Below are 24,489 nucleotides of genomic sequence, written 5' to 3'. Positions count from 1 at the left end.
ATATAGATACAATTACAGTGACCAGCTCACGAAGAAGGGAAGTCAAACTCTGGCCATGAGCTGGTGACCTGCTGGTGACACTGGCCCCATATCTCGTCATCCAGCTATGCTATTCACCCCATTCAAGCTCGCAGGCAACTCGTAAGCATATAGGGTGGGTTCTGTGTCATTCAGGTAGGAGAAACAGTGCGTTCTTTGGGACCTCTCGAATTTCTCGAATTTTTTGAATTAATCGCGTCGTTTGCGCGCTCGCGTAGTCGGAGTCCGAATGACATTGATTTCGCAAACAGCTGTAGCTACCGTCGGCACTTGCCGCGCAAGCCTGTGTATGTCGCGTTCGCGCCATAATCACGATGGGGCCAGCGGGATAAATACGACGTGCAGCTTTCCGGATTCCACTACTCATCTCCTCTTCGATCACTGCTAGTTCACCTAACTTTGACTTTCCATCTGGTAAGCTCGACGCCTGTGCTCGGTCGCCTGCTTGGCTTGGAACGTACTCCTCACTGCCACGCTTGCCGAATTAGCGATCACTCGAATAGAATCGGTACTACTGAATCAACATGGTACGCAGTGGCATCCTCGTGTAAGGAGAGAAGGAGGCTTACAGAGAACGATTGGGGCAGTCTGAGCACACGTACAAGTTCAACGTGAAGGTGATGATGCATTGGTGATGGACATGGTGCGGCTATCGGGGAGCTGACTGAGCGGGCGACGACGCGGCGGCGGACTCCCACAGATGACCTGTTCTGGGTGCTCTGGCGCGGTGGACCGTGTGCTGAAGAAGACGGAAGGTGCGCAGGCCGAGCTTGGCGTCAGACCACAGCGGGTGCGGATGCTGAGCTGAGATGGACTGGGAACCCTAGGCGTGTCTTCGTACGACATCAGCCTGGAGAAGCAGGAGGTGCTGGTGAAGGGCACGATCCCGTACGACGACCTGAAGGCGAAGATCGCGAAGACGGGGAAGGAGGTGCGTAGCCGGGTGGTGTCGCTAAGGGTGGGGGACTCATCGGGCCGTCTAGATCATCTCTGGGGAGACGGTTGCATGAAGTTGCAGCTCGGACAGAGGGTGTGTCTGAAGAAGACGGAGATATTGTGTGTTGATATAGCGGGATTCTGATTGTATGTGCGTGCATATTGGATGGAATTGTACACTTGGGGAATAGCACGAGCGATGCGTGAATTCGGAGTCCCTGGGACCTGGACTCTGTCGCGAGGCGGCCGGGGACGAGCAGGCGATATCTGCAGGCGATTTTGATGCGGGCGTCCGGCGGGGGCCGGCACGGCGGCCCTGTGGCTCGGCGATCGAAGAAGGGACGTGAGCCGGAGCGCCGAGCTGGGAGGGAATGACGGAATGCTCGTCCGGGGAGCGCCTCCGCAGCCGGGCAACGAAGAGCACTGAGCGGGGGCTGAGGTCACTCGAGAGCAGGCCAGCTCGCCTTAACCTCCTCGCCTGCCCACCATGTCTCTCGCCCGCCCTCCCCACCCCGCACACGTACCATAGCCCACTCGAGCCCTCCGCAAGGCCCCTTCGCAACGTTCCCCGTCGCACCATTCCTCTCTCTGGCCAAGAACTCCGTACCTGGTTTCCAGCCCGCTTCTAGATTCACCCCCTGCGGCCGCGCCCCGCACTTATAGTACTACGCAGCAAGTCTTCCGGTAAGTTTCCCCTACCGTCTCCCACAGACCTCCTGTCGCTCATTTTGGCCTTTGGTCCCCATCCCAGGGCCCGGGATGGCCTCAACCAACTCCACCTCCCGCCCTGCCTACCCCGCCGCTCCTTCCTTTCAGAACGACCTCGAGTTCCTCTATGCCTACCTCGCTGTCCATGTCCTCAGCGACCCAAGCCGCGTCTACTCCTACATCCTCTGGATCGCCATTGGCGCCGTCCTCCTCTTCCTCTCTCTTCTCCACCATCTCCACATCAGCGGGGGTTACCTAGGCGCCCTCTGGAACAAGTGGGCCCTACGACGACGAACTTGGAGGAAGAAACACAGTCTTGCTGTCGCAAAAGCAAGGGGTGAACCCCACAGACAACCCTATTCCCTTCCCGCCAATGCACAGATATTCACTCTCTCTATCATCGTCATTGCCTCCCTACTCTGCTCCTTCCTTGGCCCCGACTACTTCGCACCTAAGGCTTCACTCTGGACCCTCAACGATTACCCATGGGCCACTACCTCCCCCTCCCTCTCCAAACGCTACGAACTGGCCGATTACTACCAGTACATGCCGCAGTACACCATTCCCAAGGCTTGGTGGACCTCCGGTAACCGCACAGGCTTAATTGCCTTCGCCCTCTTCCCTCTTTGCATCCTCTTTGCCCTCAAGTCGCCCCCCTTCGCCATCTTCTCCATATCTTGCCTCGTCCAGTTCTACTGTGACAAGCTCCTATGGCTCCACAAATGGTCCGCCCGTCTCATCTTCTTCCTCACTGTCCTCCATGTAGCCTTCTGGAGTGTCCAGCTGTTGATAGAAAGCCGTAATGGCAAGGTAGCATACTTTTATGCCTGGTCCTACCAGAAGTTTATCTTCGCCTGGACAGTAAGTCGCAATACAACCATCCTACGAGTGCGTTCTGATCGAGCCTTCCTTCCAGGCTTTCGGATGTATGGTCATGCTCTTCCTGCTCTCCATCGGTCCATTCAGGCGAAAGCACTACGAGGCCTTCTGGTTCCTCCATGTTCTCTTCGTGCCGCTTACCATCATCATGTCTGCTCTGCATCACCCCCCGGTATGGTGGTGGTGTTGGGCTGCCCTCGGCCTCTGGCTCGGGGAGCGGACGTGGCGTTTCACCTGGTGGTTGTATACCAATGGCTACTTCGGTATGAAGTCGACCGCGCCCTCAAATAAGCTGCGGAAAGTCCAGTATCGTAACAAGCCTCCCGTTGCATCGTCCGGGAAGATGGAGAACGCTTTCCCATACCCTAACGCGCTCCCCACCGCTGGCATCGCCCAGTATCCTCCCCCGAACCAGCTCCCCGGCGTCGGACTGTCCGTCCCGACCGATTACGTCCCACCTCCCGGTTTCGCCCATGCAGAACTGCTCCCTGGTCGGACTATCCGTTTGCGCATCGTAACTCCTGGATACCTGACATGGGCTCCCGGGCAACACTTTCTCATCTCTGTCCCATCCATCACTCGCTTCACGACCCATCCATTCACCACCGCATCTATCTGTGATGAGCAGAACCCATACGACGACGGTCGTGTGCTCGTGTTTCTCATTCGCGCAAAGAACGGTTGGACCAAGGACCTTTGGGATAACGTTGCCTTGATGCTCAGTCGCGGTCAGCAGTACGTGCGGTCAGAGTTCCTGCCCAGGTGTGAGATGCCAAGTCGCGGCGTCCTCCTCCGTGCCTGCGTTGATGGGCCGTATGGCTCGTCCATCCGGGCATCATGGGGATCGTATTCTACCGTGCTTATCGTCGCGGGAGGTTCCGGCGTCAGCTACGCGCTGTCCGTTCTGCAGTATATCTGTCTCTGCCTAGCGGGACGCAACGGGAGGTTCCTGGGTGGGCAGTCAGGTGGATACGGTCACCCTAACTTCAAGACCGCGCGCGTGCGGTTTGTATGGCTCGTGCGTGAGTTCGGTATGTTGTTACCGTTGCCGCAAATGCATTGCTCTCGGCTCATTCATTTATAGGTCACATTCAGTGGTGCGCGTCCGTTCTTCGGAGATGCATGGACCTCCTACCGGGCCCCGAGTTGCAGATTGACATATTCGTGACGAACGTCAAGCCCGTGGCAGGAGTTAAGCCGCCGCAGCCGTCGCGAATATCATTTGCCCCACCACCGTTCAAGGACAAGGACGGCTTGGAGCCGCCTCGGCCTGGTTTTGCCGTCAACTCTCGACCTGTGTCGCGTGCTTCATTGGACTCGGAGGACAGCGGTGATGACAGCGACGTCGATCTGAGTTACTACACGGGATACGTGCAGGAAGACGGCGGGCTTGGGCACGAGGAGGACATCCTTGATCTGACGAACTTCGAGGGCGATGACGACAGCACCATGCCCGGCGAGGCGCAGTTCAATCTCTCTGTCAAGCAGGAGGGCCGGTCACGGCGTGCGATCTCGCGCAGGATGTCTACGGCCTTGTTCGCGAAGCAGGAGCTCCTCCACCGCGCGTCGCAGCTGGACTTTGACGGGACCAACTCGACAGTCCAGCTCGTGAACAAGCGCGCGTCGCTCCCACCCATCGAAACCAACGCGCCACCGTCAATACGTCCGCCAAGCGTGGACGGGCCAAGCTCACAACGCCCGAGTGTGGACATCGCGTCCGTCCGCCCAGGCGACTCGCGTCGCGGCAGCGTCCAGGGCCCACAGACACCATGGACGCCGTCACCACTGACGCCTAACAGCGCCGCCCCGCTCATCTCCCCCGACTCCTCCTCGAGCGACCTCAGGCGGGAGCTCCCCGCACTGCACACGCGCAACATCTCCAACGCGCCGGCCAACCTGACCCCAAAGCGGTTCTCGGCGCTTTCGGAGCGGTCGCTCATGCAGACGCCGATCACGCCGGCGTCGCAGCGGTCGATGTCGCGGCTGAGTCAGTGGACGGACACGGACAGCTTCGCGGCGCTGGTACCGCGGGGCGACGTCGAGACCGTGCGGGAGCAGCTGCGGCTGGTCCTGTGCGAGAAGGAGGTGGAGGATGTGGGCATTATGGCGGAGCACGCGCGGCCGGGGAAGCCGAAGCTCGAGCGGATCCTGGCGGATGAGGTCGAGAGGGCCAAGGGCGCGCTCGCTGTTGCTTGTGAGTCTTCTCTTTCCGCTCCTTTCGAGCACTCCTCTCTGTGAGGGGTTTCTTGGGTATGTTCTGTTGGACTGACGCTGGAATGTGGATGTTAGGTTGTGGCCCGACGTCGCTCGATGCGATGATTCGGAAGGTCGTGGCGGCGCAGATCGATCCCCAGCGGATAAAGAGGGGCGACATGCGCGGCTCGATTGCGCTCTTCTCCGAAGAGTTCTCGTATTGAGAGCGAGGTAGAGATAGAGGGGTGCCTCCGTCCCGGTTCGTGAGTCTTCCGCTCGCCCCCTTGTCGCTTCTCGCACCACCCTACACCCCCGCACCAGGCTCTAGAGCTGCTCTTTATGCGGCTGTCCAGCCTGGAGCGATTGTTTTGCGCTTCCGGGTCGTCGTTGTATCTAGGACTAACATGCAGTTGGACACTTTTCGAGTACCATTACACCAGCATTTGACGGACTTTACTCCCGCTCACATAGTTGCTCGTATCTTACATCACAATACACTGTATCTTTACGCACGTACGTACTGGACAAGAAGAACTTGTTTGTCTCACTTGACTTGTTGGTGTTGCTCCGTTAAGTATGGATTCCAGCTTTGAAGCAGCTCTCGGGAAATGCTAAGTTCAACGCTGGGAGATGCGGTCCGGATAGGCGCCTAGTCTAGGACACCCTTTTGAGGTGACCTTCACCTGACCGACTCAGGCTTGCCAAGTTGCTCCCTCTTGCTAGGCTACGTCTCCTCAGGCCCTCGTGGCGCACACCAGGACAGCGCGTCGTCCACCTGTATATACGCCAAATGACCGCACCAGCCTCGTTCGTCGTGCCCGAGGGCTACACCCTGCACAAGGAAAACACCTCCGCGATCCTCCTCCCCGCCTCGAACGATGCGTTCCTGAACCCGGTGCAGGAGTTCAATCGCGACCTGAGCGTGGCGTGCATCCGCACGTGGGGCGAGACGATGAACGCGGAGAAGGAGAGGAAGTGGAGGCAGAGCCTGGAGCGGCGCGCGAAGAAGGCGGAGGGGCAGCACAAGGCCAAGAAGGCGAAAAGTGAGTCTCGCGTGCGTGCTGCGACGTTATCGAGGTTATGGACGCGTATAGGCTTGTTGTACAGCCGCAGACGTTGCAGATGCGTCTTCGTCTGTGACTGAGCAGCCCGCAGAGAGCGCTGCCCCGGCGGAAGGCCCGTCAGAGCATGCCGCGGCGCCGTCTCAGACTCAGCCTGAGGTACGTCGCGCGACCTACTGAAGGATACACAGAAATATTATGTTGATTTCATCCATTGCAGTTCCGCCCTCAGCCTTTTGTGATCCTCGAGGCATTGTCGGCGACAGGTCTGCGCTCCATTCGTTATGCAAACGAGATCCCTCTTGTGAAGTCCGCTCCCCTCATCCTGCCTGCGCGACCGCGTAATAAGACTCATCGTGCAGGCACGTCATCGCAAATGACCTTTCACCCGCCGCGGTGGAGGCCATGCGCCGGAACATCGAGCTGAACGATCTGCACGAAAAGACGGAGGCATCCGCCGAGGGGTCCGAGAAGCCAAGCATCCGGCCAGCCAAAGTCAGGGTTAACGAGGGTGACGCATGGTGGGTGCTCGGTCGCTTGTTGGGGGCTTATATGAGATGCTGAAAGCACATAGCGCGTTGATGTACAATCACCGCATGGAACGCAATCGCGTTGATGTCGTCGACCTCGATCCCTATGGGACTGCCGCACCATTCATTGACGCGGCGGTACAGTGCGTCAACGACGGAGGTACGCTGCATTGTGTTGAGGTGCGATGCGTTGTTTGACTGACACGTCCCAGGTCTCCTGTGTGTGACATGCACAGACATGTCGGTGCTTGCTACCACGAACTACCCTGAAAAATGGTAATGCTTTGACACTTTCGACTAGTCGAACGGACTGCGCTGAATGCGATCTATCGTTAGCTTCTCAAATTATGGTGGTGCGCCTGTAAAAGCAGAGTACTGCCATGAAGCGGTATGTATGTCCGGGAGGTGCATGGATAATACTCTGAATCGATCTGCAGGCCCTTCGACTTGTCCTCCACACCTTGGCAACATCTGCAGCAAGATACGGCCGCTACATCTACCCTCTGCTCTCCCTGTCCATCGATTTCTACGTCCGGCTGTTCGTTCGGGTCCATACGTCTCCCATCGACGTCAAAAGAGTCTTCAGGTATGCGTGCTTTCCGCTTCCTTCCTTGAAGGCTCTCGCCAAAGCTGACTTCGCAGCAAGACCGCTGTGTACTACGTGTGCAGCGGATGCCAGTTCTACTACGAGCAGCCGCTCGGGCGTGTGGTTGAAAATACCACGGAGAAGAATGGCAAGGTCAATGTCAATGTGCATTTCAAGGTGCAGACGGGGCCCGGAGTCTCCGAGCGGTGTCCGGAGTGCAACTCGGCCATGCATGTACGTCGGTCACATCATTTGCGGTCGTGCTTGCTGAACGCGTGATTATAGGTCGCAGGTCCCATGTGGTCTGGAGCGCTGCATGACAAGGACTTCGTATCCGGTGTCCTCAGCCATGTAGAGTCGAACGAGGACAAGTATGGCACTGCAGCCAGGATGAAAGGCATGCTTACGGTTGCGAAGGAGGTCAGTACGTCGTTCCTGAGACACAGGATAGGACGCCTAGCTGACGTCGTCGCCAATCCAGGAACTGGATACGCCCTTCTATTTCACGCCATCCAAGGTTTCCAGCCACTTCCATTGCGTATGCCCGAGTCTGGATGAGACTGCGTAAGCTGACATGCGCATGATACGAGCTGAGCATGCGACTGACACGCCCACCTCTGGGCAGCTCGGCTATCCTCCACGCTGGCCACAAGATCTCGCGCTCGCACGCATGCGCAGGGTCACTCAAGACGACCGCTTCCTACGCTGACATCCATGACATCTTCCGCTCTTGGGTCAAGACACACCCAGTCAGGATGGACAAGGTCCCGGAGAACTCGCCAACGCGAGTCCTACTGAGCAAGGAGGCTAAGTGTGTTCATTCATATGATCCATCCCTTGAACCAAGCTCATACCGTCCCAGAATCGAAGCGAACTTCAAGCGTCATCCAGAGTCAATCACGCCTTCGTCAAAGGTGAAGCTCGTACGGTACCAGCAAAACCCCACGCCAAACTGGGGACCAGGCGCGAAACCGAGCGGCAAGCGAAAACGGGACGAGGACGAGTGAAAAAACAACATGAGGATGACATTCCATGCATCGACCGTGTTACACAAAGCAGGGTTCCTCGTGGAAAGTTGTGGAAACAGAGAAGTACACACATCGGATCCGTGACGTGACTAGATATGCTGCTGGTAGATATAAAATAGCCCATGGGAGAGTATTGACAGTAATGCTGAGGTCTGAAAGCGCGAGAAGGACGGAGAGACCGAGTAATGACAGTGGGTAGGTCTACTGACCGAAGGCCGACGGCGTGTTCGCCACCCAGGGGTGCTTGAGCAGATCCGCTGCTGAGGGCCGGAGTTCGTGGTCGAGCTCGAATGTGAGTTCTAAGAAGTTGACGGCCTCGGGTGAGATATCTGGCGGGATGGCGGGCTTTGCCTTGGCTGATCCGACCTGTGGCGCCATTAGTCAGTAAGAAGCAGGGTAACATTGGACGTGAGGTTGACGAACCTTGAAAATAGCTTGCATCTGAGACAGATGAGGCCAAGGGTGCTCTCCCGTAAGCATCTCCACGACCAAGCAACCAACACTCCAAATGTCGGCTTTGAAGGTGTACGCCTTCTGCTGCACGACTTCCGGGGCCATCCAGAACACGGACCCTTGCAGAGACGGCCGGTGTGCGCGGGTGCCGGGCATCAAGTCTGATACGTCGAGATGAGCACGGACGCAACACAGAGGCGCTGCACAAGAAAGCACTCACTGTCCTCGACCTTCTTCGAGATACCGAAGTCAGAGATCTTGATGCCGCCCTTGTTGTCGACGAGCATGTTCGCGCCCTTGATATCACGGTGGATGATATCACGCTCGTGGAGGTAGTTGAGCCCAAGCAGGATCTGCCTGACCCAATTGCGCACCAGGGTCTCCTCGAACGCCCCGTAATTCCTGAGCAAAGAGGTAACGGATCCGCCAGGAACGTACTCCAAGAAGATGTTCAGGTGATCGTCGTCGATGCACGATGCTTTGTGGCCTGTGAGCGAGGGCCGTAGTAAAGGAACGAAAGCACTCACAGTGGTACTGGACAATGTTCTCGTGTTGCAGATCGCGTAGAAGCTCGATCTCGCGCTCGAGCGCGCTGAGCATGGACTTCTTGCGCTCTTCGTTCGGCGCAGAGCCCGTGGGCAGCTCGACTTGCTTCACGGCCATGAGCAGACCGGTGGCAGCGTCCATGCCAAGGTACACCTTTCCGAACGAGCCCGCACCAATGAGCGCACCCTTGATCCACTTGATGGTCTTCTCGCCTGGGGAGAAACGCGACGATAAGCATACAGTCGAGGATTTCACGCCAGCGAGAGCACAAATTACCTTGAGACATGATCGCCTTGCCAGGCTCGTCGTCATCTGTTGGCGTCTCGTCACCCTCTTCCTCTTCCTCCTCCTCCTCTTCTTCCTCTTCTTCCTCATCCATCTCATCCTCAACGGGGACGTCCTGAATGCTCTGCCTATCATCCATGTCCACCTTTGTCCACTCGTCTGAGTCGCCAGACTGTGCCGCGTTTTCCTGCCGGCTTTCGACTTCGGCGGTGATCTCGTCGACCGTCATGAGACTCGCAGTGTCCGAGCGGTCGCGCTTACTGCGGAGTTCGGTGATGTAGCTCATACGCTTCGATGCTGTGGACATGCGCCGCGAAGCACGAATCGAGCTTTGGCTCTCCGAGAGGTTGAGAGACTCGGACAACGAATCGGACGGGAAGACGACAGGAGGAAGGAGATGGGGGTTCGTCGCGCTCTTCGAGGGGGTGAGATCATCTGTGGTGAGGTCGACCGAGTGCCCGTCGTCCGTGGACAGGGATAACCGCGGCGGCTCGTTGAGAGTGGAGCCGTCCGTCAGAAGGGCGGGCTCCGGCGACGCCCTGTCGACCGCGGTAACAGAGGTAGCAGAAACCATGGAGGCTCTTGGGGATGGCGTCCTTCCCGAACCGATGGTGCTCACGCTGAAGCGGCTCTGCGGCATAGTGAACGAGATGATGCTGTCGCGTCGGTTCGGGACGCCGCTCTGGCGCATCATGCTCTGCCGTCTCGTCCGCTCCAGCACTTTCTTCTCCGTGAACGGGAAGTACTCCGCCAAGTGCGTCGTGATGAGCTCGCTTGGGGGTCGCTGCCCGAAGAAGTTCCGCAGCTTGGATGGTGTTTTCTTCGCGCTCTTCGTCGGGCTCGTTGAGGAGGTCTGAGACGATGGGGACGGTGGGTCGTCCGCGCTCTTGTCCGGAATTTTGTCCGGAATCTTTACACCAAGTCCACTTAGGATGCTCACCGAGCTCGCACGCTTCATGGCCTTGGTGTACACCAGTGGCGGCTCGGCAGCAAGAGCATTGTCGAGCGCGTCCTCGCCATCGTCGGACACATTCTGCGTTGGTGTGGGCGGCGTGACTCCACGTCGTAAACGACCCACTCTGTGAAGAGTTAAACCATGCTCGCGAGCGGGGTCGTCCGGAGGCGCATGGATAATTGCCATGAGTTCCACTTCGCTCAGAGGACCCCCTGTATCAGATGTCAGATAAAGTATTAGGTTCTGCGTTGAGTGAGTTCGCGATACGCACTGGTGGCATCCCCCTGTCCCCAATCGATGAGGGCACCCCATCCGTCGACGCTCAAACCAGTGTCGTCTGACTCAATGTTCTTCGAGCCGTCCGCTCCGAGCTTCCCGAACTTCTTCAGGGCCTTCGTTAGCACGTCAACACCATTATTGCAATCGGCAACGTTCAGGGTCGTGGTCTTGTCGTCGTCAGGCAGTGTGAATTTCATCAACTTCCGCTTAAGGTCATCCAAAGACGGATTGTTCTGTGGAGTGCCAGGCCGGAACGGCACGCCCAAGCTGCGATATGTCGGAGGTGACGGATTCATCGACCTCTGAGATATGAAGGACTCCGCAATGGGCGACAAGCCATGCTGTAGCGAGCTGGCGTAAGGATGCGCATTTCCACGCCCACCTGGCCGAGGTAGCGGCTTATCGGTAGTAGGAGTGACCACTGAATTGGAATTGGTCCTTGTATGGCTAGAAAGTTCAGAGGCTGCGCGACTAGCACCGCGCACTGGCGGTTGGCTAGGAGGGAAAGGAAGTGGGGAAGTAGATCGGCTGGGAGTCCTGAGATTGCTCCCTTGCCTTGGGTCAGAAGGCAAACCGTACCCTCCGGACCAGTTCCCCTGTGTCTGTGTGGAGGGAGTAAGCAGGCCAGCCTGTGGCAGTGACGGTGGTGCATCGGGGAGGGTGGGTGTGCGCCGTCCCGAAGTTCCCGGCGTGCCCGGGACGTTATAGACGTTTCGAGGGGTGCGCGCAATAGGAGGAAGTGGTGGCTGCCCGCGCGGTGGAGGAGGAAGAGGAGGAAGGTTTGCACGGCTATGCGCAGTGGTGGGCGTACCGTGCTGAGGAGTCGCGCTGTTTGGTTGCGCAGGTAGAGGGCGCATGGTGGCGTTGTGCCGTGCAGAGTCTTGGCCATCTCGTACAAGGCGGGGCAGGTCGGGCGAACCGCCGTTTGGAGGGAGGTGCAGCGGGGCAGGACGACCTGACTCGAGCCGGCGCGCACCTGTACGCATGCCGCCATGGTCGCTCGATAAGCTGGACGTGCGATTGTGATCGGCACCCCGAGGGCGGTTCAGGATGGAGGAGAGCGCGTTACTCGAGGAGCATTTGTGCCTCAGCTGCTTGACCGCGTTCAGGATCCGCACCCTATCTCCTACACTGGTGATTCCCATCTCTTTCAGGGTCGCCTGGTCAAGGTCGAGCAAGACATCACCTCGAATGTCGTTGGCTTTGAATGTTCCGGACTGGTGGCCGCACTTGATGTCGGTAAGCCAGAGCGCAATGTGTGCATCTGTCCAGGATCGGAGGAAGTCGGGGTACGATAGACCTGGGGGAGGGTCGAGAGCGTGATTTGGGTGGGCACTCGTGGGCGTGTTCGTAAGAGACCCATTGAGGTTGATTGAGCGTGGTGCGGACGGAGTCTGGAAGTGCACAGAAGTCGGAGAGGTCGGAGAGGAAGCTCGGGTGGTGGGCTGGGACGCGTCTTCGAGCGCCTGGAGCGTGCTCGAGCTTGCCACTGCCACGGACATCTATGGTGAATTGAGTGCTCTTGCGTGCGTCGGTGGTCGTTACGGATAGCGTGCGGGGAAGCCAGTGGCGATGGATGCGAGTGGACGGTCCAAGCTCGTCGGCCAGCGCTTTAGTGTCTCATAGACCCGTATGGGCTGAGACCCTGAGGATATACAGAGAAGAAGACAGAGACGAGGGAACAAGACAGCAGAGGAGTCGGAGAACGAAGAGGGCGGGGAGACAGACAGAAAGAGAACAACGTCGACGACCGTGCCCGCAACAACAACCCGGTAAGTTTCCTCAATAGGCGCCATCCCGAGAACGCCCAGTGGGATTGGCGATCTCTTTCTTACTCGCTCCTCCTCTCGACCATGTACGACGTCCTCCCCGCGCACGACGCGTAGTATGTATATACCTCTGCTGCACGCTGTTCGACGTCTCTGTGCATGCATGGAACCCTGCAGCTGCCGTACATGACACTCCCACTTTCTGCGCCCTTCTGCTCCGCCGCCGCCGGGTGCCTTGGAAACAAGCCCCGGGTCTTCAGTAACTCTATCGCAACCGCCCGCTAGATCTGTCGCACTGGGGTCCGGCTCGTAGCACCGTCTTATCATACTCTGATAATCCCGTCTACGTGTGGACGAGACTCGATATGCCGGCTTGAGACAGGTCCGGTCAGCTAGCTCAACGAATCCCTGCCGTGACGAGCAACCACGATCCCACAAAGGGCTTGGGAGTATGTTCTGATTGCCCGCGCGTGCGCGATATGTATCGAGAAGCTTTCTTTCTTCCTTCGGGTATTGCAATGTCAGACACCCTATTAGTGGCTTGAGGTAACCGACGCGACCGCCGTCGGTCATCCACATCCGTGCTGTGAATTCACTTCGTCATCCCTTTCGCGCCCACGCAGCCATGACTTCCAGGCTTTCCAGTGAGCGCGCGTCTCTCTAGAGGCATCTGTACTGCAGGGCTGGCCACAACTGTCTGAGGTGGATCAAATCACCATGCACATGTACATCCGTGATGTGGACGTCGACGTATTTAACCCCCATGTCAGATCTGACGGACGTCTGCGTGAGCGCTGGCTATCGCAGTGTATCAGACTCTGGATCAGCCGTTGACACCGGCGTGGCCAAAAGTCGAGTTATGCGTTATCATCGCGCCAAGCATTGCCTCCAACCGCTGAAGCTCTGAAGACGCTGCTCAGTTTGCTCTGAACGCTCCTCGTCGAGCTATTGATGCGGGGGCTGCGGCGGACGGTTGTGGCGGATCAGTGTTTCTTTTCCTGCAATGAGCTCCTGTTCGGCATGCTGGGAGCTTGTCGGCCTGTGGGCAGTGTGGCACCGCGTAGCGTGGCACGGAGGCCGTTCCTGAAGAAGCATTTCCACGAGTACAAATGTTCTGCCGTAAGTATTGGAGTGCAAGTTGACGACACTCGGCGGGCGATCCTACAGCATTTCCTGGTGCACTTGGCAGACATGAGCGGGGGCGTTGCTGCACGTACGCTGGGGGGAGGCCGTCGAACTGCCAGGCGACGCTGGACGGGCGAGGACATGGCCTGTGAGGCCGTGACGGTGGGCGGTTGGTTAGCTGTCGTTGTCGGCATCGGTGGCCGGCATGGACGAAAGGCCATATTTGGGACCCACAAGCGGCTGATAAGTGTCTGGGAAAGGAAATGAGGAGAAATGGGACGGAGGTAAGGGCGTCTGAGTGCCGCGTCTGGAGTCTGGACTGGGGACGGTCGCCTGCCAAATAAAATGAGGCTTTTGCCGGAGACCCTGGCCTGTTTCCAGCTCTCCTCCGACCTATAGGTCGCCGACTTCTCTCCCTCCCCTCTTCGTCCATCGTGTTCCCGGTCCTCCCGGCAGGTCATTCGTCCTTTCCTTTCCTTACCCTACGCGGTCTGCTTTCTCTCATCTTCCCCTCCTCCACACCCTCATCCCCGTCGCCCGCTTGCCGACCAACACGACGCACCTCTAATCATAGCTCCCTCTGTTTCCGCCCGTCATGTGGGTGAAAACAGCACTGCTGTCCCTCCTCGCGCTCGCCCAGTGGGGCGCCGCCTCGCCATACAGGGAGGATCTCGTCGACTACAACCTCAACACGAACCAAAATGCCCAGTCCCCCACCGATTACTCCACCACCAAACGCTCCAGCTACACTGCGTCTCCCGACAACTGGCGTTCCATCCCCTTCTACACCATCCTCTTGGACAAGTTCGCCGATGGAGACCCGTCCAACAACGACTACTTCAAAACGATGTACGAGTGGGATTGGCGGGAGACCCAGCTCCGCTTCGGTGGTGACCTCAAGGGTTTGGTGTCCAAGTTGGACTATCTCCAGGGAATGGGCATCAAGGGCATCTTCATCTCCGGAACGCCTTTCCTCAACATGCTCTGGCAGGCAGACAGTGAGTTATTCACTCGCCACATCGACGCGTCCTGGCTCACAGCTTTGTCGTCAAGGTTATTCGCCCCTTGATTTCACGGTTCTCGACCCTCATTGGGGTACACTCTCTGATTGGCAAGCCACCATTGACGAGATTCACGCCCGCGGAATGTTCATAATGGCGGATTTCACTGTCGGTACCATGGCGGACCTCGTCGGTTTCAAAGGGTACGTGTACATGCTCCATCACGCCTTCGGTCTTGGTTCTCATGTGGGCGCAGTTTCTTGAACACGTCAACGCCATTCGATCTCGGTGAGTACGATGCCGAATGGAAGGATCCGATGTACATTCCGTGGGGCTTCGAGGAGTACAAGGACTTCACGGTACGTCGCCTTCATATCCGCACGTTAGTTTGGCTTTTGACGAAGCGCTGCCCTTCAGATAAACAATGGGTACAATGACTCCTGTCAGCTCCCTACCTTCTGGTCGGACGATGGCACCATCCAGAGCGTCGACTGGACATCAGGTTGTAAGCTGTCGGACTTCGATCAGTATGGTGACATGGAGGCCTTCGGTGTCCACCCTGATTGGCAGCGTCAATTGTCGAAGTTCGCCTCCGTCCAGGATCGTCTTCGCGAGTGGAAGCCTGAAGTCCAGGCGAAGCTCCAAACGTTCTCCTGCTTGGCCATCACTGCCCTGGACATTGATGCTATCCGTATCGACAAGTCCACTCAGGTTACCGTTGACGCCCTCGCTTCTTGGGCCTCAAGTACCCGTGCCTGTGCTGCCAACCTGAACAAGACGAACTTCTACATTCCTGGTGAGGTTACTGGTGGTGACACGTTTGGGTCGATTTACTTGTAAGTGCAGGTGATAGGATATCCGGACTAGCGCTGACGTTCATCTTAGCGGTCGCGGCCGTACTCCTACTCAGCGCCCTCCCGGCTTCCTACAGGCAGCCAATACGACGGCCGACATGGATCAGTACTTTCTCCGGGACAAGCCTCTCAACGCGCTCGACGGCGCGGCCTTCCATTACTCCACGTATCGCTCTCTTTCGCGTTTCTTGGGTATGGATGGTAACCTCCAGGTCGCATTCGACATCGACTCCAACTTCGTCACTTCTTGGAACGAGATGTTCGTTAACAACGATTTCCTTAACCCTCACAGCGGTGACGTTGACCCGAGGCACATGTTCGGCACGAGTAACTTCGATGTCTTCCGGTGGCCGAGTTTGGAGAACGGCACGCAACGGAGCGCTTTAGGCTCTTTCATCACGAACTTGGTCATGCCTGGTGTACCATTGGTTAGTGCTTCTGGGCCTTGCATGACTGGCATCATGCTCATGTCAATTCTAGTATTACTACGGAGAGGAGCAGAACTTCTATCTCTACGACACCTCGGCGTCCAACTATCTCTACGGGTAGGTGGCGGTTGATGTGAGCGGAGTGCATCCGTTACTGACCGCATACCTGCAGACGTCAGGCGATGATGGGTAACAAGGCCTGGCAACGGCATGGATGCTATTCCCTTGGGTCTGATCAGTACTTCAACATGCCGCTGGGGAAAGCCATCCTCGGCTGCCAAGATGACTGGAACTCACTGGATCATTTCGACCCTACCACAGACAGCCGCCGGATCTTCACGCACTTCCTCGCCCTCCGCACGCACTTCATCTCGCTGCAGGATGGTTTCAACCTGGTGCAACGTGGTAATTGGACGCACTTCATCGCTCGGCCGGGTTCCAACGGCACACTCACCGAAATGGGCCTTTGGTCTGTATCCCGCGCGCCCATCGCCAGCGTGCAGACGAATCTCAAGGGGCCGAACCTCAATCAAGTCTGGATGATCTACTCAAACGAGAACCAGACTAACACGTGGTCGTACGACTGCAAGAGCGACTTGTGGATCTCTTCACCGTATCAGAGCGGGACCATCGTCCGCAACCTGTTCTACCCTTACGAGAACTACACCCTCGAGGACTCGGGCTCATCATACTACAACAACAGCAAGGCCCCGTGGTACGGTTGTTTGCCCACCGTCACGATGGACCCGTACAGCTTCAAGGCGCTCGTTCCCTCCGACGAGTGGATCCCGCCGCCACCGATGCTCACCAAGTTCTCACCGGGTCACGATGCGCGCATTCAAGCCGAGCCCGGAGACGCTAATGCCACCACTGTTGACATCGCCCTCGAGTTTAGCACTCCTATGGACTGTCCCACTGTAACCAGCGCTATCTCGTTCAACATGTCTGGCAGCGGCAATGCACCCACCATCAACCAGGATTCGGTGAAGTGTCTCACACTCACGGATGTCCCGGCTCCGAAGATTCCAGGCACTCCCGTCTCGCAATGGTCGTGGTCTGCCACGCTTGAGAACTTCCCTGACGGTATCCTCGAGATCATCATCAAGAACGCGGTCACTCAGGCCGGTGTGTCCACCAACGTAGGTCTTCCGTGTTTCTGTGATGCGCCGTCAGACGTTCACGTATCTTGACAGGTCACCGATCATCTGCTGCTGCGCAAGGGTTCGGCGAGCAATGTTATGGTCTTCCCTGAGTCGGACTACAACAGTACGGCGTTCAGCGTCTCGGGCAGCACGTACACGTTCACGCACAATGCGTGGGGTGCGGACATGTTCCGCTACTCTGCCAACTTCGGCAAGAACTGGACGGACTGGCAGAAGTACGAGCAGGTCTCGACGCTCGACGCGAAGCTCTTCGAGGATTCTGACAACTTCTGGGATGGTCATCACGTCATGGTGCAGTGTGAGTAGCACTTGTAACGTGCATCAGGAGCCTCGAGCTGATATAACGGTGGCAGATTGGAGCGACTTGGCCAAGGCCGCGACCGTCGTCGTTCACGCCGACAGCGGGTACAGTACCCCTCGTCGCGTTCCCCAGCTCCTCGCTCGCGGTCCATTCAACCAGTGGGGCTTCGACAAGGGCATCACGGCACAGATGACGCAGAACGACAAGGGCAAGTGGGAGCTTGAGATCATGGCCAGCTGGCCAACGTACTTGCAGCTCAACGTGTTCGGATACGACAATTACTACTACGGTGACATCGACGATGACGGTGTTCTTGACCGTCTCCCGCCCAACACCGCCGCTCCGAACTACTTGAACATTTCCGCTCCTCCCAAGCCTCATCTGGCATGGGCTCTCGTTGTCGACGACGCGACCTTGACATGGACGCTCGAGCCTCGCGGCGAGTCCATCATCGGCGCTATCACCTACGCTCTCCTGCTCTCCATTCCCCTGATCACCGGTGCTCTTGCCGTCGCCATCTTCATGTGGTCGTTCTACGGCATCAAGTACAACAAGTGGGGTGTCAAGCCGAACAAGGACCACAGCAACTACTTTCCCATCCTCGGCTCACTCGGAAACAAGTCCAGCACGAATGTCAAGGACCACACTCCGATCTCGGAGAAGGTCTTCGGGCATCACAAGCACCAGGAGATCATCGGCTGGCCGGAGGACAAGGACAAGCGTCGTTGCGTTCTCATCGCCACGTTGGAGTACGAGATCATCGACTGGAAGCTCAAGGTCAAGATCGGTGGTCTCGGTGTCATGTCCAGTCTCATGGGTAAGGCGATGACGGATGTCGACCTCATCTGGGTCATTCCGAAGGTCAAGGACCTCGAGTACCCGCCGGGCGAGCCTGCTGACCCGATCGAGGTCGTCATCTTCGGCGAGCCGTACCTCATTGAGGTTGAGACCCACGTTCTGGACAACATCACCTACGTTATCCTCGACAGTCCCGTCTTCCGTGCGCAGACCAAGTCCGACCCGTACCCCGCGCGCATGGACGATCTCTCCTCCGCCATCTTCTACTCGACTTGGAACCAGGCCATCGCAGCCACTGTCCGCCGCTTCCCTCACATCGACATCTACCACATCAACGATTATCACGGCGCGCTGGCTCCGATCTACCTCCTCCCGAAGGTCCTTCCCGTCTGCTTGTCCCTCCATAACGCCGAATTCCAGGGTCTCTGGCCTCTGCGCACAAAGGAGGAGATGAAGGAGGTCTGCTCGGCGTTCAACATCAGCAAGGAAAACTGCACCAAATACGTCCAGTTCGGAAACACGTTCAACTTGCTCCACGCTGCGGCGTCGTTCATCTCCGTGCACCAGAAGTCCATCGGTGTCGCTGGTGTGTCCGACAAATACGGAAAACGTTCGTGGGCCCGGTACCCCGCGCTCTGGACCCTCAAGCACGTTGACTCTCTGCCTAACCCGGATCCCACGGATATCGCCGCACTCGACGAGAACCCAGTTTCCGTCCGCGACATCCAGATTGACCAAGTGGCAGAGGCTGAGCGTCCGGAACATAAGCGTCAGGCTCAAGAGTGGGCTGGTATCAAGCAGGACCCTAATGCGGATCTCTTCGTGTTCGTTGGTCGTTGGTCCAAGCAGAAGGGTGTGGACCTGATTGCAGATGTCATGCCGTCATTGTAAGTGCTCTGTCCGATAGTGTGCGAGGATCGACGCTCACAATCGCTCTGTTAGGCTCGAGAAGAGGCCCTCAATTCAGCTCATTACCGTCGGTCCCGTCATCGATCTCTACGGTCGGTTCGCTGCGGAGAAGCTTGCTCGCTTGATGGAGATGTACCCGGACCGGGTATACTCGAAACCCGAGTTCACTGCGCTCCCGCCGTACCTGTTTAGCGGTGCCGATTTCGCTCTGATCCCTTCGCGTGACGAGCCCTTCGGTTTGGTCGCTGTCGAGTTCGGTCGTAAGGGTGCCCTCGGTGTTGGTTCGCGTCTCGGTGGTCTCGGTCTCATGCCTGGTTGGGTACGTTTTAATCTTATTTATTCTCAGGGTTGTGGAGTTGACCATCCGTATTGCAGTGGTTCCCTGTCGAATCCACGTCGACGGAACACATGATGTCTCAGCTCACGAAGACGATCAAGATGGCTCTCAAGTCGACTGAAGAGGAACGTGCGATGCTCCGTGCTCGCTCAGCCGTCCAGCGTTTCCCCGTCGTCGAGTGGCGTCAGCGTATGGAGGACTTCCACAAGCGTAGTATCGGGACCAGCCGCAACATTGCGGGTGCGAACGCGTGGCGGCCATCGGATGCAGCCTTCAATCCGGATGCCTATCGCAGTCAACAGGAGCCGTCGAGCTGGGAACCCGAGTACCAAGCTTACCCCTCGCAGCCCGACTGGGACAGTCGTAGTATCGCCGATAGCCAGATCCACAGTCCGCAAGTCTTTAGCCCAGGCACGCCAGGATCCCCAGGACAGTGGAGCCAAGAAACGTTGACTCCCAGTGGTGGTGAACCGCACTTGGTGGCTCCTCCGCGCTTGCTCCCGAATGGTCGTAGAGGATCCGTCAGCACAGATGTGTCGGACAACGAGGGCGACTACTTTTCGAACCAGCACAGTCCGGGAGAGGTGCGCCAAGACTTCGGTAACTTCTTGGAGCGTGCCAACCGCACCATCGCCCGCGACCAGAAAGCTGTCCCCGATCCGTTCTTGGACGCCAATGCCGCTCCCACACGACCTTTCGGTGCTCACTCCCGTGCATCCTCCGTCGAGTCCATCGCCTCAATCGTTGACGAGAAGCAGAATTCGCCGCTCAACAAGGCCATCGCTTCGGTACGTCATGTTATCACTCTCTCCCGAAGAAATTTGACTCATCGTCTGTAGTTCACTGATTCCGATGGAGGAGTGGCTTCGGAGTTCGTGCAAAAGTTGCAGCTGCTCAACGCCCACAACTCGAAGCACGAGCTGTCCATTGAGAAGTACTTGATGAAGAGCGAGGAGGCCTTCTTCGACAAGGTGAAGAAGGACAAGCTTGATAGCGCTGCCAGTATCCGTTCGTCACAGCGCGATTCCGTGTGGGGCACGCCAGCACCGTCCAGCTTCGACCATTCCCGTCCTTCGTCGCCCAGCGGGCATTCGTTCGCCCCAAGCGGCATCAATGGCGATTACAGCGGACCGCTCCCCAACGGCCAGGACGTGGTTATCATGACCGGGCTCCAGATTGCCCTTTCACGTGAACTCTTCGGTTGGCCCTTGTACACCATCATCATCGCCCTCGGACAGATGTTGGCTGCCACGAGCTTCCAGATCACGCTGCTCTCCGGCCAGAACTCGGAGACCAACCTCCAGCTGTACGTCCTCGGTGGTGTCTTCCTCGCATCCTCGATCGTTTGGTACACCCTCTTCCGCATGAAGCCTTCCGTTTATGTACTTTCGGCACCATGGGTATTCTTCGGTATCGCGTTCTTCTTGATCGGCCTTCCTTCTGTGGCCAGCTCCCTCAAGGTCGCACATGTCGCGCTCTCCAGCGCTGCCACCTGGGCATACGCCATCGCCTCCGCGGCCGCGTTCTGCTTCTTCGGTCTCAACTTCGGAGAGGAAGCTGGTGCAGCCACGGAAGTCTGGATGTTGCGTGCGTGCATCGTCCAAGGCTCGCAGCAAGTGTGGGTCGCGGCGCTGTGGTACTGGGGATACATGCTCGATGGTGTCGGAACGGACAACATGGCACCGTGGTGGATTGTGCTCATCGTTTGGCCTTTGGCGGTCATGAGCTTCCTGTTCGCCTACCTGATGCTCTTCGGCTTGCCAGGTAAGTTTTAATGATGCGCATATTGGGGCGTTTACTAACGCTCCTACAGATTACTATCGTCAGACACCGCCCAAAGTCCCTAACTTCCTGAGGACCCTTTTCCGCCGGAAGATCGTGCTCTGGTTCCTTGGTTCTGAGATCCTGCGCGACTACTGGTTGAGTGGAGTGAGTGCTACTGCCTATGTCTACCTTGAATTATTGCGCTAACCTGCTATCCAGCCTTACGGCCGTAATTGGAGCTTCCTCTGGAACGTCCCCATCACGAAGTGGCAGATCGCACTCCTTGTCATCGCGTTCTTCATAGTCGTTTGGGCCGTGATGATGGGCATCTTGACCTGGCTGAGCAAGACGCACACCTGGCTTCTTCCCGTCTTCGCCGTCGGTCTCGGCGCGCCAAGATGGTGCCAGATGCTCTGGGGCACGTCATCGCTCGCGCTATACATCCCTTGGGCAGGCCACGCAGGACCATACCTTGGTGTCTGCCTCTGGCTTTGGCTCGGCGTTCTCGATGCCATCCAGGGTGTTGGTCTGGGTCTCATCCTCCTGCAGACGCTTTCACGTCTACACGTCTGCGCGACCCTCGCGTTCGCGCAGGTCATTGGTTCTATCTGTGTCATGGTCGCGCGCGCAACGGCACCAAACCGGATAGGTCCAGAGAGCGTCTTCCCAGACGCAGCGCAGTGGGACTTCGAGGACGGCCTCAAGGGTAGCCCACTGGCATCCGCGCCGTTCTGGGTCGCCCTCGTTTGCCAGATCGTAATCGTCATCGGTTACTTCTGGTTCTACCGCAAGGAGCAGCTTGGTAAGCACCCCTCGCGCAACTACGCTTCACAGAGACTGATGGTTGCCTTACTCAGCACGCCCATGATCACGACCTATAGACTCGCATTCGCACAGCATACGGACAGTTTTGTTACTTATCTTACATGGGCATCTCAGATACGCACGGACTCTCGGAGTTAGATATCGGCGGACTTTTGTACTTCCCACCGCGATGGCATAGTCGCTGCACACGCTCTCTACTACACCTGTGTCATAGGCTAGGTATATCTTGCATAATGTGGCCCTCCTTCGGTCGGCAAAGAAACTCCTTTATCCTCTACTTTTGCGTGTGCCTGCCTGCCATTTATATCGAGGTCCCCAAAATGATGCTGAAGCCTTGCATGTGGTTGGACATCTGTGTTCTGTTACAAGGCGGGCTTGTACATGAACATCTCGACAATCACGACTTGAATCGTTTCGGTGTTGGACGCTGTCCGGCTTGTCAACCTCATCACAGACTTCCATACATACTTACAAGCGATTGCAGCAACGTACGGATCGATCATGGCATGAGATGGAGATGTATAGGAGATATGTACTCATAGCATGGACAAACACGAGTGAATATGCATGAATCGGTACCGGGGTATCTACAGCCGACGAGAAACAACCAAGCAATGTGTATGCGCAACGGAAAAAACGGCGGGCCGGGCGTGGCGTCCTATTCGCCTTTTCATGCCGCCGGTGGCTTCTCAGGCGGCAGATCGAAGGGGGCTTGGAAGCAACCGTACATGCTCAACAAGGAGCCAAGGCCCTTGTGAACCTCGATCTCGAAGGGCAAGACGGGGTACGACTCGCCGTCGATCGAGAGGTAGCCCTTCTGGTAGTGCGGCTCGACGCGGAGCGCATGCGCCTTGTAATAGTGTTGCTGGTGGAGGAAGGCCGTCCGTTGTAAGTAAGGGGTGGCAGCATGAGTCGGCAGGCACAAAGCGTCAACTTACGGTGTCCATCCAGAACTGATTACCACGTTCCGCGCCGTCCATGGCCTTCAGCATGTTCCCGCGATCGGCCTAGAGGACGGTGAACGACAGTTATGGTGAAACGACCGGAAACGTGCGTACCCGCACTTGGAGAACGATGTCGATGAGGCCGTCATTCGGCTGTGACACCGGGAACTGCATGAAGTCAGCGGAGACATACGGGCCCTTGCCGGCGTAAAGATAAGTGAGCGGCTGGTCGAATGTCACCCAGCCGTCGCTGTCGCCCCGGGCAGCACCGGTGTGTTTCAGCTCTGGCAAGCTCGTGCCTGAAGCAGTTTCGCCGTTAGCTGTCGATGTCGCGGCTCCAGGTTCTGACGCAGCAGCAGCAGTATAGGTTGCCTGGGCCTGTGCGCGCGAAGCGTGCAGGTCTTCGACCATCTTGCGCTTGTCCTGCTCAGCGATCTTCATCGAGATTTTGGCCGGAATCTGTTTGTTTTTGACGACTAGGCGAGGAAGTGTCAGAACCTGCACGACAATGTAGAAGACTTCGGAAGATTACTTTCGTACATAAATCCCACAACGAATCGGCTGGATCTAGTCTTAACGAAGTGTGATAGCAATGGTGCGTAGAGGACTCACGTTCCACCCATGAAACGCAGGTGCTCTGTGCCCAAGTCAAGGTCGGCCATCAGTCCCATAGCCTGCGACATGAATGACATGTATCGTTTTCCGTCTTGAGTCACGGAGAAGATGTCCATGGGCATCGGACGACCTTCGTACGGTCGGTATCGTAAGTTCCTGTTAATGAGACTGATCCAGGACGGAAAGGAAGCTACCTTTGATCGCATTCAGGGCAGCAACTGCCACGTCTCTGCCCTCCTGGGGTAGAACAAGTGAGTGAGCAGTTCCGCCGGTAGACATCAGCGGAACCTGCCTCCAGTCCAAGAAGGTTGAGAGCAAGCCCATTGCCGGACCCGGTCGGGATGGGCGTGATGGGTATGCGGAATGCCTTGGCGGGTTCTGCGTGCTTAGCGTATCCATTGAAGACTTCATGCACAAGTCCATCTCCCGACATGACCACGACAGCGTCGAACTGGTCCAGAGGGAGCTTTTCAATTATTTCCTGTGCATGCTTGCCATGGGTGGTGACTGCACATCAAAGTCAAGCTTCGGCATATCGCAGTAGAATACCGGTGCGTACACGTCACGTCGACTTTGCACTTTGCCGCGTTGAAAATGGGCTCGATCTTCTTGCGGTACTGTGCCACGGCCTTGCCCTGAAGACATCAGGTCAGAGAGAGGCCGGATATTGAGGGCTAAGAAAGACTAACAGGACCACTCTTCGGGTTCACGAACACCTTGAGGCGTCGCTGCCTAGGAAGGCCTGCGGATATGAGCGGCAACGAAATAACCGGAATGACGCGAACATCATTACCGGCATACGCGGCGGACATGAGAGCCTCCGTGAAGGAAGCTGCGCTTTCCTTGTCCGCATCACCGACGGTACCGGTGACGTGCAGGAGACTGAGAGGTAACTTGGGCTTCTTCTTTGCAAGCAGCGACACTTCGAACGCGTCGCCCTTGAGCTCTGCCCAGAGCACGTTCCTGAGAGACGTTTTGACCTTGGGCCATTTCTCTGCATGACGCGTCAATGAGTGCACTGCGCTACGTGAACATGGACTCACTGTCCGCAGCGCGTTCTACGACGAGGTCTGTGTCGGTGAATACGAACTTGGACGCGTTCTGGCCGGAGCCCAGGGCAAGCTCGCGGGTGGACATGGGGGTAGACACGGCGAGTGTTCGAGCTTCCGAAGCCAACA

At 57.3% G+C, this 24,489-nt stretch overlaps 6 protein-coding genes across 6 annotated transcripts; 4 read left to right on the top strand and 2 right to left on the bottom strand.

Moving 5' to 3' along the window:
• Window positions 1-739: 739 nt before the first annotated feature.
• Window positions 740-1,049, top strand: L226DRAFT_566684 (copper chaperone taha; the record flags this gene model as incomplete). The annotated part of the gene is made up of 3 exons (XM_067683937.1): window positions 740-794; window positions 867-970; window positions 1,023-1,049. The coding sequence occupies 3 exons, from the start codon at window positions 740-742 to the stop codon at window positions 1,047-1,049; spliced, it is 186 nt and encodes a 61-aa protein (XP_067540726.1).
• Window positions 1,050-1,734: 685 nt separating this feature from the next.
• Window positions 1,735-4,979, top strand: L226DRAFT_566683 (uncharacterized protein; the record flags this gene model as incomplete). Its single annotated transcript, XM_067683936.1, has 4 exons — window positions 1,735-2,544; window positions 2,600-3,593; window positions 3,647-4,756; window positions 4,852-4,979. 4 exons carry the CDS (start codon window positions 1,735-1,737, stop codon window positions 4,977-4,979), a joined length of 3,042 nt encoding a protein of 1,013 aa, XP_067540725.1.
• A 437-nt stretch (window positions 4,980-5,416) lies between these two features.
• L226DRAFT_191960 (N2,N2-dimethylguanosine tRNA methyltransferase) lies at window positions 5,417-8,328 on the top strand. Its single transcript, XM_067672769.1, has 13 exons — window positions 5,417-5,798; window positions 5,863-5,975; window positions 6,037-6,125; window positions 6,179-6,337; window positions 6,391-6,506; window positions 6,559-6,622; window positions 6,683-6,734; window positions 6,784-6,932; window positions 6,989-7,166; window positions 7,218-7,352; window positions 7,414-7,496; window positions 7,558-7,743; window positions 7,795-8,328. The coding sequence occupies exons 1-13, from the start codon at window positions 5,546-5,548 to the stop codon at window positions 7,937-7,939; spliced, it is 1,722 nt and encodes a 573-aa protein (XP_067540724.1). The 5' UTR covers window positions 5,417-5,545; the 3' UTR covers window positions 7,940-8,328.
• L226DRAFT_478678 (Pkinase-domain-containing protein) lies at window positions 7,796-12,473 on the bottom strand. The gene is made up of 6 exons (XM_067676808.1): window positions 10,471-12,473; window positions 9,236-10,411; window positions 8,941-9,171; window positions 8,634-8,891; window positions 8,384-8,574; window positions 7,796-8,326 (listed from the first exon to the last, which is right to left on the bottom strand). Exons 1-6 carry the CDS (start codon window positions 11,978-11,980, stop codon window positions 8,162-8,164), a joined length of 3,531 nt encoding a protein of 1,176 aa, XP_067540723.1. The 5' UTR covers window positions 11,981-12,473; the 3' UTR covers window positions 7,796-8,161.
• Window positions 12,474-13,967: 1,494 nt separating this feature from the next.
• L226DRAFT_566680 (glycoside hydrolase family 13 and glycosyltransferase family 5 protein) lies at window positions 13,968-21,795 on the top strand (the record flags this gene model as incomplete). Its single annotated transcript, XM_067683935.1, has 15 exons — window positions 13,968-14,370; window positions 14,426-14,576; window positions 14,630-14,732; window positions 14,791-15,209; window positions 15,259-15,655; window positions 15,708-15,772; window positions 15,828-16,794; window positions 16,849-17,116; window positions 17,172-18,804; window positions 18,860-19,145; window positions 19,202-19,951; window positions 20,003-20,927; window positions 20,977-21,092; window positions 21,147-21,729; window positions 21,785-21,795. The coding sequence occupies 15 exons, from the start codon at window positions 13,968-13,970 to the stop codon at window positions 21,793-21,795; spliced, it is 7,077 nt and encodes a 2,358-aa protein (XP_067540722.1).
• Window positions 21,796-21,954: 159 nt separating this feature from the next.
• On the bottom strand, window positions 21,955-24,448 carry L226DRAFT_590646 (uncharacterized protein; the record flags this gene model as incomplete). Its single annotated transcript, XM_067685608.1, has 10 exons — window positions 21,955-22,617; window positions 22,691-22,759; window positions 22,811-23,172; window positions 23,229-23,263; window positions 23,309-23,441; window positions 23,600-23,818; window positions 23,871-23,946; window positions 24,001-24,053; window positions 24,105-24,305; window positions 24,355-24,448. 10 exons carry the CDS (start codon window positions 24,446-24,448, stop codon window positions 22,423-22,425), a joined length of 1,437 nt encoding a protein of 478 aa, XP_067540721.1. The 3' UTR covers window positions 21,955-22,422.
• Window positions 24,449-24,489: the final 41 nt, after the last annotated feature.

Source organism: Lentinus tigrinus (genome assembly GCF_003813185.1).
Source record: "Lentinus tigrinus ALCF2SS1-7 unplaced genomic scaffold L226scaffold_3, whole genome shotgun sequence".
In the NCBI taxonomy this organism is placed as follows: Eukaryota; Fungi; Basidiomycota; class Agaricomycetes; order Polyporales; family Polyporaceae; genus Lentinus; species Lentinus tigrinus.
The sequence above is the reverse complement of the archived record's forward strand: the minus strand, read 5'-3'. Positions and strand labels throughout refer to the sequence as shown.